The following is a 13,719-nucleotide window of genomic DNA, read 5'->3' as shown; positions in this document are numbered from 1 at the left end:
AATTGTGTTTTGAATATAATAAGCAATAATCAAAATAAAGCTAAGTATGGAGCTTTGAAAAGGAGACATCTTTCGCACTCAAATCTTATCATTTGTAACAACATGGTTAATAATCATAGAAGACGTAAGCTAACACAAAGCATTGAATTAAATTTATCTACTATGGTCGGCCCAAGCATTAGGAACTAATGAGGAACCCAGTCAGCTTTGCATGCACTGGAAACCCTGCTTATAAGGCTTGGCTATAAGCTTGGCTATATACGCTATATATATATATATATATATATATATATATATATATATATATATATATATATATATATATATATATATATATATATATATATATATATATATATATATATATATATATGTATATATATATATATACTTATATCTGAGGAGACATGGGTGTTCTCTTGTATTTCCTATTTTACATTACTCACTGTAACAGGGAACTTTGTATCTTGAACATTGATATCTTCAACTAGCCAAGAAATTTATTCACAATTACAAACACAACTGGCAATTATTCAATATTTATTACTAGGGCCTTGCAGTTAGGGACCTGACAATACCATGAATCTTACAATAAAAGAAATTGATGCAACGGGCTTCAAACATATTTGACACAATGGCTTTCGAATAATTTATATAGTGTTTAATTTTGAAAAAAAAAAAATTCTTGTGGCAGTAAAGAATGAAGTTTAAACTCAAAACAAAAAAAAATATTATTTCGTAGTTTATGCAACATGTATTCACAAAACCAGTCCAAATAAACTGACTCATGATATTTCCCTATATTTGTAGAATTCTGAAAAAATAGTGCTTTACTAAAAACAGGTAACCACCCAAAAAACAGGATATTGTATTAGGAATAGAAAAGTCTCTAACTAGCATGAAAAAAAACATTAAAGATCAATTTGTAAATAACGTTCTCAATAGTCTTTCGCCGGCCATTAATTCGGTAACTAATTCTCTATATACTCTAAAAACATTCTCTAAAAATTCTCTAAAAACAGGATATTGTATTAGGAATAAAAGTCTCTAACTAGCATGAAAAAAAACATTAAAGATCAATTTGTAAATAACGTTCTCAATAGTCTTTCGCCGGCCATTAATTCGGTAACTAATTCTCTATATACTCTAAAAACATTCTCTAAAAATTCTCTAAAAACAGGATATTGTATTAGGAATAAAAGTCTCTAACTAGCATGAAAAAAAACATTAAAGATCAATTTGTAAATAACGTTCTCAATAGTCTTTCGCCGGCCATTAATTCGGTAACTTTTTACATATACTTTAAATTCTCTAAGAAAAACTCAAGCAAGCTCAGTTGACAGTCAAGAATAAGCATTTCAAGCTCTGTATATATTGAAAAATATCATGAATCACTTTAATGTCTATTATCTGAAAGACTAAACGCAAATAAGTGAACTTGTAAGACTACTATTTTAAATTTTTCGGGGAGATTGGGGGTACTATGGACTAAGCTCACCCTTCCCCCGTTTGAGTAAGTATGTTAATACTTATACATGTACAGAGGACAATTATGTGAGAAAATCAAATCAAGGAACTTCTTTAGAAGAATTGACTTCTGTGGGCAAAACATTGACAATTTTACAATTTCTGGTGGTGATATCAACATATTTTCCAGAAGAGAGGGGGGGGGCAATAAAAACAGGAGCTCTGTTTTCACTAATACTTAAATGAGGAATTTTCTCTTTCTCCTATCTTTATACATTTTTAAAACGTAATGTATTCTTTTTCTGCTATTATTCTGCCCCTCCCTCTCGTTCGGGAACAAAGAACATAAGAAAAAAGATAAATTTTTACAAGAAGCAAATAAAAAGAAGAATAAGTCTCATGTTGGATTGATGAAACAAGAGAATTTAATGATTAAATTACCTTCGATTCATTAGAAATATAACAACCCCTATGACATAAAGAAGCCCAAGAACTCCAGAAGCGATGCCGATGGCGACGTAATTACTTTGGTGAATGATGGACCCTGACCCTGATTGGCCAATATCTACTGCTCCTCCGTCAAAAACAACCTCAGCTACTCCTAAAATAAGTTACTATGGTTATCATGTAATATGTGCTTTTCTAAAAACTAAAAAATAATAAAAACACACAATAAACTGAAAAAAATAGACACAGTAACGCCATCTGTAAATTTATTAAATCTACAAGAGGTCTGGGAATTTCTTTCATTTAGATAACCTAGTTTATATTCTCAAAGGGAGCTTAGGGAGGTTTCATGTCCTTAATGAATGCATGAGGTTGGAGTGTAATCGTTAGCTACATATCCAATCTGACCTGGAAGTTTAAAACAGATGTAATGTGAATACAGTTCTTCATATAAAAATTTAGCTCAGTTCATTTCGTTTAATTACAAAATTATATAACATATAACATTAATCCAGGTGGGCGACCATACCGGGGAGACCATATATATAAAAAACAAAACTATTAATAAACAAACAAAAAAGAAAATAAGACAACCAAATTAGGATCAATCTCTGTCATGAGAACAAAAATAAATATACAACAAAAAATTCACTGAAAAAAAAAGAAAATAAAAAAAACATCTATGAAGCAAGAACAAAAAGAAAATTTTTCATTTTTTATAAACAAATTTGATACATATTTATCAATACTTCAATGGTATTGACCCCCCTTCCTCCCCCCCCCCCAAAAAAAAAAGTTGTAAGCACGTTCCTTCCTAAATACTCATTGACAAAAAATTACGTCAAGTGCACACTGGACTGGCTTTTCAACTTTGTATGGCTGCAAGTTTGTTTTCTAAAATAAACATACATATACATAAAGATAAACATATGTATGTTTTCTGGATTTTGACGTACTGGATTGGCTTTTAACATTGTAAAGCTGCAAGTATGTTTTCTAAAATAAGTATTCATGAGAAAAACTGACAGGAAACACTTTCGCCATGGAACCCTAAATATTTCTTCACTTTTTATTCAACTGTTAAAAACTCATTAGAGAATTTACTTAAGAGCATTTGACATACCCACAGTCATAAGAAAACACTAAACCAATTCCAAAATTTTTTCTCAATAATTATCACAGGCGCACCAAAATCAAAATTAGTAGCGGATCATTATTTTTGCCTTTGTTCCGGTTTCATGATAAGGCAAGAATAACTATAACAAGAATGCAAATAGTTTTAAAGATGTAGAAGGACGAATCTAATAAATTTCAGGAAATGGTAAGAATACCCCCTACAAATAAGCGATTTCATGGTTCATTATTAAAGTTTTGTAGGTTACATGAATTTTAAATCAAGTTATGCATTCGATAACCAGTGTAAAGAAGATAAAAACCGTAAGTAAAGGAGGGAAGCTCTTTAAACCTCGAGATTGTTATCATAAATTCGTCTTGTCGCACTTTTTTTTAATTTAGCCTACTGACATGTTGCAACCCGAAAGTAAAATCCTGCATAGGTTTTAATTTTGAAACAAAATCATAACTGTTTAAATTACTAACCTGGACTGCCTGCTATCCTGAAGGCTATGCAAGGCGAGAAAACTCCGATTCGTGCATTGGCAGTATCCTTGCATAAGAGGCGGACTAATGCTACTCTGCCATCTAGAGAAATTCTTAAAGAACCATCTCCAAGCCACTAGAAAAAAAATATTTTAGCGGTTGTCTAAGTAAATAGCTAATTCCCGAAAGAAAACAAGAGCAGAAATTATAATCTTGGAGGGGGGAACACAATAATTCATTAAGTAGACATGAATTTTAAAAGAAACATAATTAAATAAAGAATAAAACAGAGGTGTGTTTTCAATGCAGCGCATGTCAAATAAAATGTCAACAATATACATGATGAAATTGAAACATCTCTAAATAGAATAAGATGTTTTGCCAAGCTACTAGGAATTGTAAATTAATCGAGCGCCTTCAAAATCAATTACTTAATGGAGAAAAGTAACAACAGCAAAAACTAAAAGTTTTTAAGAAGAAAGAGAATACTTTCTTGAGCAAACAACGACAATCAAAAAATACTTAAGCAAATCATAAAATAAAATGTACTATTTATAACCTGTTCTAATCTCTATGCCAAATTACAAATTGCTTTAGTGTGAAAACTAACGTAGTAGGCGTATTTACAGATATCTGGTTTTGTTCTAGCTCTAGGGAGAGGAGAGAAGGGTTCAGTTCAAAGCCTCTATCAACTCTTTGAGCTAATACACGCACAAAGAATTTATAATTAGCCCTACAGTCTCAACTGATATTTTTTTCTTAGGTGTTGAAAACAAAATTGAAACCTTCTTAAAAGACTGCAGTTTTGGGTCATGGCATTGTATTTCTAATATTACTGCTTTTTCAAGCTTCGGAACATTTAGGTACCTTCTTTGTTATCCGTAAAGGAAAAAACAATCCAAATATAAAAGATGAATGGTGATCAAAAATAAAAAAATAATCTTTTCTTCTTGCTACACGGTGTTATGTATACTTTTAGACTCCCTAATGAAAGAAAAAAAGGATAGATGTATTAAATTATTATGGACTTCAACCAGCACGTGTTTTGGCAAGCTCCTTACCTAGTTTCTGTCAAGCCGTCCGTCAAGATCCCCATAGCTGTTTAAAACAGGTAAAACCGGTCATTTGTGTCTACTTCTCTTTTGAAATTGGTTTCCATAATACCTATTAGCGTTTTGCCTCCTCATGTGTTGCAATACTTTTTCTGTGTTCTACTAATTTGTCAGTTGGCTCATACTTAGGGTATTTTTTACCTATTTAAATTTTGATATAGTTACACGTTCGTGAATTGAGAAAATAATGTAATGTTATCCAGTTAGTGATTCAAAAACTTTTCTAATTATATTTCTAACTGGCCCATACCCGAAATCGTATTGGTTATAAGCTTTGGCGAAGAAACTCGCTTTCCATTCAGTTTTTCCTTTCCATTTTTCTGAATTTCTGCCAAAAGCTCGGAAAAATCAACTGCAGGTTTGACCACGAAAAAAAAATTATTCATTATATTGTTTATAAAATTTGACAAATTTTACCGGTAAGAGAATAGTTTTGGTTGAGCCGGCATCTGCGTTTATTGGTTTGTACTCTTAATGTCTTCTGCTAAATTAAGTACTATCAGGTTGAGCCAATTGGCCCAATAAAAATTAAATTTGGATATAAGAATTCGTATAAATTAGCTGATTTTCATATGCTTTACATTTAATTTGTCTATTTTTTAAATTAAAATATGGCAGTCAGAAAAATAATTAGTAATAATCGTCTGACGCAAGTACAAAGTCTGCAAATGGTAAAATAACTGTATAATTTACTATCTTTCAATTTAAATTTGGATATAAGAATTCGTATAAATTAGCTGATTTTCGAATTTTTCTTCGAAATTTTGCTAAAATTTCAGTTGATGTGTTGAAACTGTAAAACCTGTTAGCCCATCAAGCCCGAACTTGTGTTAATAAAAAAAAGAAAAAAGTCTTAAATATGGAGCCAATCAAAAGTACCGACTAATCATATATTTAGGTGATAAGCTGAGAGATGCCAGGAGTAATTTTTTTTTATTAATTTGGACTGAATGGAGATGAATACAAATTATGTATTAGTATGATATTCACAATAAATATGTCACATGTATAAGTCTTAAAATTTATGACATGCTACATTCCATTTTCTCTTGAAACTTAATGCTTGATGAGTACATTGGCAACACTCTGCTGGTATTGACACCTTTCGGCGAAACTCTACGCATGATTTAGCACACTAATCGACATAAGCCTGATTCTGCCATTAATCAGCGGATTTTAATTAAACTGAGCAGAGATGTGTTATAACAATGAAAAAACATTTGGTAACAATACAAATCCGAAATAAACGTCATTTTCTTTATTAAACAATAAGCTGTATACGTATCAAACAATAAATAACCGTAAATAAAACAATATACTTTAAGAGAATTATAGTTTAGTCCCAAATTCAAAATAATCAAAATACCGGCTACATAGGCATTTAAGGTCTATCTCTGCCAGAAAACTTAAAAAATATGGAAGCATCATTGTCACTTGGTAAATTGCGGAAAAAGGGGAAAGTAAATCAACCAATGAAAAATAGTGTTTTTGCGCATTCATTGGTTGATTTTCTTTTCACTTTGTTCATAAACTTCAAATTAAAATAAGATTTAAGATAGTTTACCGATGGCGAAGAAATACGAGCATAACAAGCCAAGATCAGGCCTTTTTAATCTAATCCAATTAGCAAAAATTTTAGCATAAAAATGCTTAAACTCTGTTTTGCGGGCGGCCGGCGTTTACCCCTCCCCCGGCGAATACCCCCGTGCAAAATACCCCCCCCCCGCAGAAAAAAAGAGAAAATATCCCCCACCCCCGAAAATACCCCCCGCGGAAAATACCCCCGGCAGAGAATACCCTCCGCGGAAAATACCCCCGCAGAAAATACCCCCCCCCCCGCGGAAAATACCCCCCCCCCCAAGCGGAAAATACCCCCTCCCCTCCAAAAAAAATTTACCCCTGCTCCCGTGGAAAATAAGGCTTTCCCAATTTGAGACTTTTATCTCAGTTTTATTTTTTAATTTCCGTAGGGGGATGGAATTTTGGTACTTGTGTATTATGCGCCACTCACTCAAGTTTACGCTGTGTAAAATTCGAGAACACACCGTTTTTTTTGTTAGTTTCTTCGTTAATTTAGAAATAAATTTGCGCTATAGATTTGCAAATTAGGGGGGGGGGGTAAGCAGAGTGGGTCTGCATGCAAAATGTGTTTGGTACAATTTTGCTGCATATTAGATAGATCGACAAATAAGTGTATTTTAAAGCCAAATATACGGCCATGAACACAGTAAAATAACATAAATGAATATAGTGAATGGGGGGAGGAGGGTAGCATTTAACCCTCCAGAAAATGCCCTCCCCCTAGTCAATACCTCGCTCTTTACACTAGTTTTTTTAGTACTTTCATAAGAGCTATCTAGTCTAATTAAACAGGTTTTGTGATTCAGTGATTTGTGATTCGAACAAAATTTGAACTTTAGCGTAATATTTGAACCCAAAATAGTAGGAATGGGTCAGAAGGTACTAAACTTACATCCATATATGGGCATAGAAGAGATTTAATGTCCTTGGTAAAAGCCTGGACCAGATTTAATGTCCTTGGTAAAAACTTGGGACGATATTTAATGACCTTGGTAAAAGTGTTATTTCTAGACCAATCAGATGCCTAGATCCCTGTACATAAAAGATCGCATCTCTTTCTAGACCTGTTTGATAGTTATGTGGTTTGATGTTTATGTGGTTTGATGGTTATATTCTTTCATGGTTATGTGGTTTGATGTTGTTTCTTAGTTCTGTTCTGTTTGTTGGTGGTTATGTGGTTTGATGTTTGAATACCTATTGAATACAGACAAAAGTTTACATCATTGCCAGATAAGAGTTTCATGGTTTTATTGTTTAATGGTTATGAGTGCTGTTTCATGGTTATGTGGTTTGATGGTTATGTGATTTGATGTTTCATAGATGTTTCTATGCCTATTGAATACAGAAAGAAGTTTACAACATTGCCAGGTACAGACGAAAGTTCACAACATTGCCAGATAAGAGATCTTATGCTATGTTGATGATGTTTCATGGTTTTTTTGTTTGATGGTTATGATTCATGGTTATGTGGTTTGATGGTTATGTGATCTGATGTTTCATAGATGTTTCTATGCCTATTAAATACAGACAGAAGTTTTCATCATTTCCAGATCAGAGCGTGTTTAACGGGAAAAGGAACATTGACACCTATTTTTGGTCAATGGATTTACGTAAGGTTTCTCTTACATCACAAAAGGATGCCGAAACAAAGGAAAATTCAGAAATCACTTTTAGGGGGTTATTTGGGCGATACAAATTAATCGATATTTTAGGTATTTTTGGGGGGGAAACAGCTTGCGACATTTGAGAGGATGATTTGGGGTGAAACTATGTGGTCGCTATAATAGACGAGTACACAATATTGGATTAGTGAGAGAATAATGAGTATGAAGGATCAATGACTCTAACCACAATGGACCTCAACCTCCAGGGGCCACCTCTCCCCAGCCCCCAGACCCCTTCCCACAATTCCAACTTTTTTTTAGAACAACTCCCAATTTGTAATATAGAGGCTCAAATTAAGAGCTAAAATGTGTAAGAAAAAATTAGCAGAACGTCAACATTGACCTCATCTTTCAGGATTTAGACAAGCGAATGTTTTGAACATCCAATTCTGTTACTTTTTACCTAACATTTTCAAATATGGCATTTAGAATGTTATCCCATTTTTTTAAAGTCCCCCAATGACCTAAAATGTTTCCCCATTATGACTTTTGTATTCATAAATCTTATCGGATCAGCTATTCATACAAACATTAACCAACAAAATCAATATTAAAAGAAATTCTGATCAATATAAAAATTATACACTTCGAAACCTATATTTTCAAAGCACATTTTTGACCAATCTGGTAAAATTCTTGGCTAGAAACAGCTTGCAGATGTTCACAAAACGTTTAAAAGTTCATTGTTTCCCTAATAAAATTTACTTCATCTGTGATGTAAGAATGAGAGCAAATTTTGTGGGTTTTCGCAAGAAAATAGCTCGTCTTTAACAAACTTAGCAATAGCTAATTGAAACTGTGTATAATTTCTTCATTTTTAATCCAATTACGTAGCTAATAAAGGAACATTTAAGATTTTTTCTGATTTTGTGTGGTTTTGCAAAAAAAATAGCTCGTCTTTAACAAACTTAGCCATAGCTAATTGAAACTGTGTATAATTTCTTCATTTTTAGTCCAATTACGGAGCTAATAAAGGAAATTTTAACTTTTTTTCTTATTTTTAGTGGTTTTATAAGAAAATAACTCGTATTTAACAAACATACCAACAGCAAATCGAAATTTTCTATAAATATCTTAATTTTTAGTCCAATGAAGCAGCTAATAAAGAATTATTTTACATTTTTTCTGATTTTGTGTAGTTTCACAAGAAAATAGCTCGTCTGTAACAAACTTACCAATAGCTAATCGAAACTGTCTATAAATATCTCCATTTTTAGTCCAATTGCGTAGCTAATAAAGGAGCATTTGACATTTTTTCTGATTTTGTGTTGTTCGGCAAGAAAATAGCTCGTCTTTAACAAACTTTGCCATACCTAATTGAAACTGTGTATAATTTCTTCATTTTTAGTCCAATTGCGTAGCTAATAAAGAAACATTTGACATTTTTTCTGATTTTATGTGGTTTCGCAAGAAACTAACTCGTCTTTAACAAACTTAGCCATAGCTAATCGAAACTGTCTATAAATATCTTAATTTCTATTCCAATGGCGTAGCTAATAAAGAAACAAAGTTTCCAAATATCGGAAGCAAGGAGGATTTCATACATGCTACAATTGACTTTAATGAATACTAGGGAATACATTGTTTATGTAATTTCGATAAACCGTAAAACTTTGGGTCAAGAGCTACCCCAGGAATGTGTTTTAGATTACCTTTTCTCAAAATGGTAATAAACAAGTTAGCGGCTGTGCTCGTTCCCTTTAAGTCTTTTTTTCATATCATTTCATCATTATTGTGGCTCGATTTCAGAAGGACATTTGAGGTGATGTTTTATTTTTATGGATATAAGGATTTTTATTGTTCACCATACATGCGGGCTATCATTCCAAGCAGACAGAGGCAAATTGATGTTAAGCGGCACAGTATCGTAACAAGTTATTTGCACATTCGCTTTTTCAATTAGATTTTATGATAGGTGTTAACAGTGACATGTTTCGGGGCGTTATTTACGGTATCATCCTGAGAAAATGCATATCGCGATGATTTGAGATGCATATTGGACACAAAATTTCTTCTGATGGTCGGGTTCAATGTCCCTGCTCAAGAACCCGAAGTACCTCCCTGGACTAAGTTACCACGCTGGGTGCAGGTTACCTCCAAGGGAGTATCCAATCTACCTTACGGTTTATCTCAACCCTGACGCAACCCAGGACACATTTTTCAGCAAATATATCAAGACTTGCAAAGGGGAACATTCTTGTTCCCACCCACCCCGCATGATGTGGGGGAGTTTGATCAGTGTTGTCTCATTCTAGGGACGGAATCCGATCATTTTTTTTATTCCAATATTCACAGCGCCAGGTACTTCAAAGTATCTGATATGCCGCTATTCATTTACCTCTTTCAATGGCCTCGAGGATTTAAATGTCTATTGAACCTTCTTTTGAAGGTGTCAATAGAGGGATTTCCAGGGATAATATCCCCAGGAAGATCGTTCCAGATAGAAGTGCAACGCTGGATGAAGCTGTTCCTAGAGTACTCGGTTTTGGGCGTATCCTCCTTTAGATAATTGGACCGAGCTGTGTGCCTTCGTGTCTGCCTTGTCGGCTGGACAAAGGGGGGCACAATTCGAGAGAGCTCGTCTGAGGGAGGCGAATTCATGTACTTGTAGAAAACAGCCATCGACGCTACATCAAACCTTTCATTTAGAGGCTGGAGCGATTCTTGTGTAGAGGCGCAGCCCGCCCTATTTGCCCTATTCTGGATCTTCTGAAGTGGTGCCAACAGCGTTTTCGGAGCACCAGCAAATAGCGGGCATCCATATTCCGCTATGGGTCTGATGCAGGACTTTTAGAGTGAGATAATAGAAGTGAATGGAAGAAGGTTTTTGCAGCGAAGAGTAACTCCCAGCTTTCTTGCGTAGGAGGTTCTCACCCGATCAAGGTGGTTGTTCCAAGAGAGATCGGGGGAGAAATGAATCCCCTGTAGACGAAGCTCATCGACTCTCTTTATAGCTTCATTTTTGAAGATGAAACTGGGGTGTTCACGTGGCACCTTTGATCGGGTAATTAGAAGCTCCTTTGTTTTCGATGCATTGAAGTTGATTATCCATGCATCAGACCACTTTTAAATTTTCAAAAGATCTATCTGTAGGGAAAGGAAGGCTTGTGTTGGGTCTTTGTGTTTAGGGACGGCTGAGTGCGTTGTGGTATCGTCGGCAAAGTGATGCAGAAGGCTTGCGAGGTTGTCTAATAAGGAAGAGCGTAGGTCCCAAGACATTGCCCTGGGGTACCCCTGCTATCACTGAACATTCGGGGGAAATTAACCCATCAATAACAACCCGCTGTGAACGATTGGAGTTAAAATTCTCAATCTCTTTTAACAGGCATCCACGACCACCATACACACAGAATTTCTTTAGCAGGCCATGGTGCCACACTCTGACAAAAGCTTTCACAATGTCGAAGGATAGAGGCCTGATGTCGTATCCCATTGCCAGTAGTTCTATCCACTCCTGATACTGGGCCACTAGGCAGTCTAATGTGGAGCGTTTCTGGAGGAATCCAGATTGGCGATCGCCTAGAAGGTCATTTGATTCCAGGTCCTGATGAAGTGTTTTATTGGGGACGCTCTCGTATACATTGCCAACACAGGAGAGAAGGCTAGTACGCCTGTAGGAGCCCACGCTCGGTGGATCGCCTTCTGGCTTCAGAGTAGGTATAACCTGGGCGGACTTCAATGTTCGTGGGAAGGTTTCGGAGCAAAAGCACAGCCGAAAAAGCAATGACAAGGGTCCATCTAGTTCGGCACTGCTGGACTTGAGGACAACATTTGGTATGTTGTCAGGACCCGTGGCTTTGGTCACATCCAGATGCTGCAGAATGCGAAGGATTTTGGGAGCAGAAAAATTTACGCGTTCCAGGACAGTGTCGGTTCGGTCGGAGAATTTTGGCACTTCACTACCGTCATCGTCTAGAATCGAGAATTCGGCAAAAGCCTTAGCAAGAGCTTCAACCTTTGCCTGTGGATCTTGTACCACTGTCCCGTTACTCTGGAGAGAAGGAATTGCGGTTCCCTTGGACGGCGGTAAAGCCTCCTTGACAATTTTCCACCAACTCTTTGCCGAAGCAAGTTGAAGCCTGGTGGCAAATTTCTCCTTATACTGAACCCGGGACTGCTCAATCACACGAACTGCATCTTAGCGCGCATTTATGAAGGCAATTCTGTTCTCTTCGCTCTTCGAAAGTAGCCATCGCTTGTGTGCCGTTTGCTTTGCTCGGATTGTCTTCTTACACTGGGCGTTGAACCAAGGTTTGTCCTTACTGAACACCTGGATCCGCTTTGAACGGATATGTTTTTTGACAGAGTCAGCTATGGCCTGCTGGTACTTATCTGCAGCTTTCTTTGGGCCTTCCAGGAGGAAGGCTCTCCACTGCTGAGAAAAAAGAACGTTTCTCAATCCGTCCCAGTCACCTCTTTTGTATAGCCAGATTGTTCGATCCTGCTTTACTGGAGGCGGAATACGTAGGTTTCCACGTGCAACGACGGCAACGTGGTCACTGGTGAAAGCATGAGCGGCTACCTTAAAGGAGTCAGGGTGATCTGTAAGGAATTGGTCAAGACGAGATGGTCCGTTTGGGCCGTGACACGTGTCGAAATTGACAAGTTGTTCCAGCCCGTAAGAGAGAGATAGATCATACAAGTCCGACCCCTCCCTATCAGTATTTTTGCTGCGAAGCCACACGCTATGATGGACGTTGAAGTCTCCATGAAGGATAATGGCAGACTTAGCGTACTTGCCCCGAATATATTCAAGGGAGGTTTCAAGGTAGCTGGTAATCTGGTAAGTTGGAGGGTTATACACGGTACGGACAATCACGGATTTATTTGGGAAGGTCACCCTGACCCACACAGCTTCTTCGCCTGCTGAATCTGGTATGTTCAGGCATGAATACGGTATATGGCTCTGTATATAAACAGCGACACCTCCTCTTCCGTATTTACCGCCGTCAGTAAGCTCTCAATCCCGCCTGAGGAGCGTGTATCCCTGTATGGCAACCTCAATGCTCTGAACTTCTTGGTTTAGATTGGTCTCAGTGATGCACATGATAGATGGCTTGACCGAGTTCACTAAATGTAGGAACTGGTCAAACTTAGATCTGAGACATCGTACATTACAGTGGGCTACCGTAAACAGGTCCGTTTGGATGGTCGGTCGACGTGCTACAGGTTGTCGTCGAAATGGCTGTTTGGTCTGAGGCTTTTTGTTATTAATCATAACCAGGTAAAAGAAGCTTTGCCGGGTGGTTAGCCCAACAAAGTCGGGCTTCGGCTAGATGATAAAAGAGGCCAAAAACGGTCTTTCTCAAGATAATTTAAAAGTAGTAATAATAAGGAAATTATCTCTGGGTTTCTTCACCAACACTCTAACGTCCGAGCATCTATGTGCGAGAAACGTGGATGTCCGAACCAATAAAAAAGTATATTCATGGTTCAGAACGGGCTGGTGCTACGATACTCTTTTCACGCGAGAACCAGCTCTCCACACATCACCCCCCCCTTTGAAAACAGAGAATTGCCCATTTTTTTCTTTACCACTGTTAGATACTCTAAGCATTTCACCTCACAATGTTACACTATAAATACTCTAAGACATCCCCTCTCATCACCCATCTCCCCAAAAACACTTCATAGACATTCCTCGCCAAAAAAATTTATTTTCAAGTCATTCTCATTCATTCGGGCTTTCTCAAGTAATACAGCCCACAATGTAGCACTATAACTTCTATAAGAAATCCCTCTGCCATCACCACATCCCCCCCAACCACATACATTTTCTTAGAAGTAGTACTGTTTCGTTATGATGATAACATATCTGTTAGAAGTAACAAGTTTTTTGCCAAAGATAC

General features: G+C 36.5%; 1 protein-coding gene across 2 annotated transcripts in view; it reads right to left on the bottom strand.

Annotated features, from left to right (window-relative positions):
* sha (shavenoid) overlaps nt 1-13,719 on the bottom strand; it is a 150,417-nt gene that overhangs the window by 40,027 nt on the left and 96,671 nt on the right. For both annotated transcript variants that reach the window (XM_089096051.1, XM_089096056.1), the window contains exons 6-7: nt 3,514-3,649; nt 1,909-2,068 (exon numbers count right to left, since the gene is read on the bottom strand). In XM_089096051.1, coding sequence (XP_088952177.1) covers nt 1,909-2,068; nt 3,514-3,649 — 296 coding nt within the window. The remainder of the gene's footprint in view (nt 1-1,908; nt 2,069-3,513; nt 3,650-13,719) is intronic.

Source organism: Artemia sp. Qi Xiang Cuo, chromosome 1 (genome assembly GCF_049724085.1).
Source record: "Artemia sp. Qi Xiang Cuo chromosome 1, ASM4972408v1, whole genome shotgun sequence".
Lineage (NCBI taxonomy): Eukaryota > Metazoa > Arthropoda > Branchiopoda > Anostraca > Artemiidae > Artemia > Artemia sp. Qi Xiang Cuo.
The sequence above is the reverse complement of the archived record's forward strand: the minus strand, read 5'-3'. Positions and strand labels throughout refer to the sequence as shown.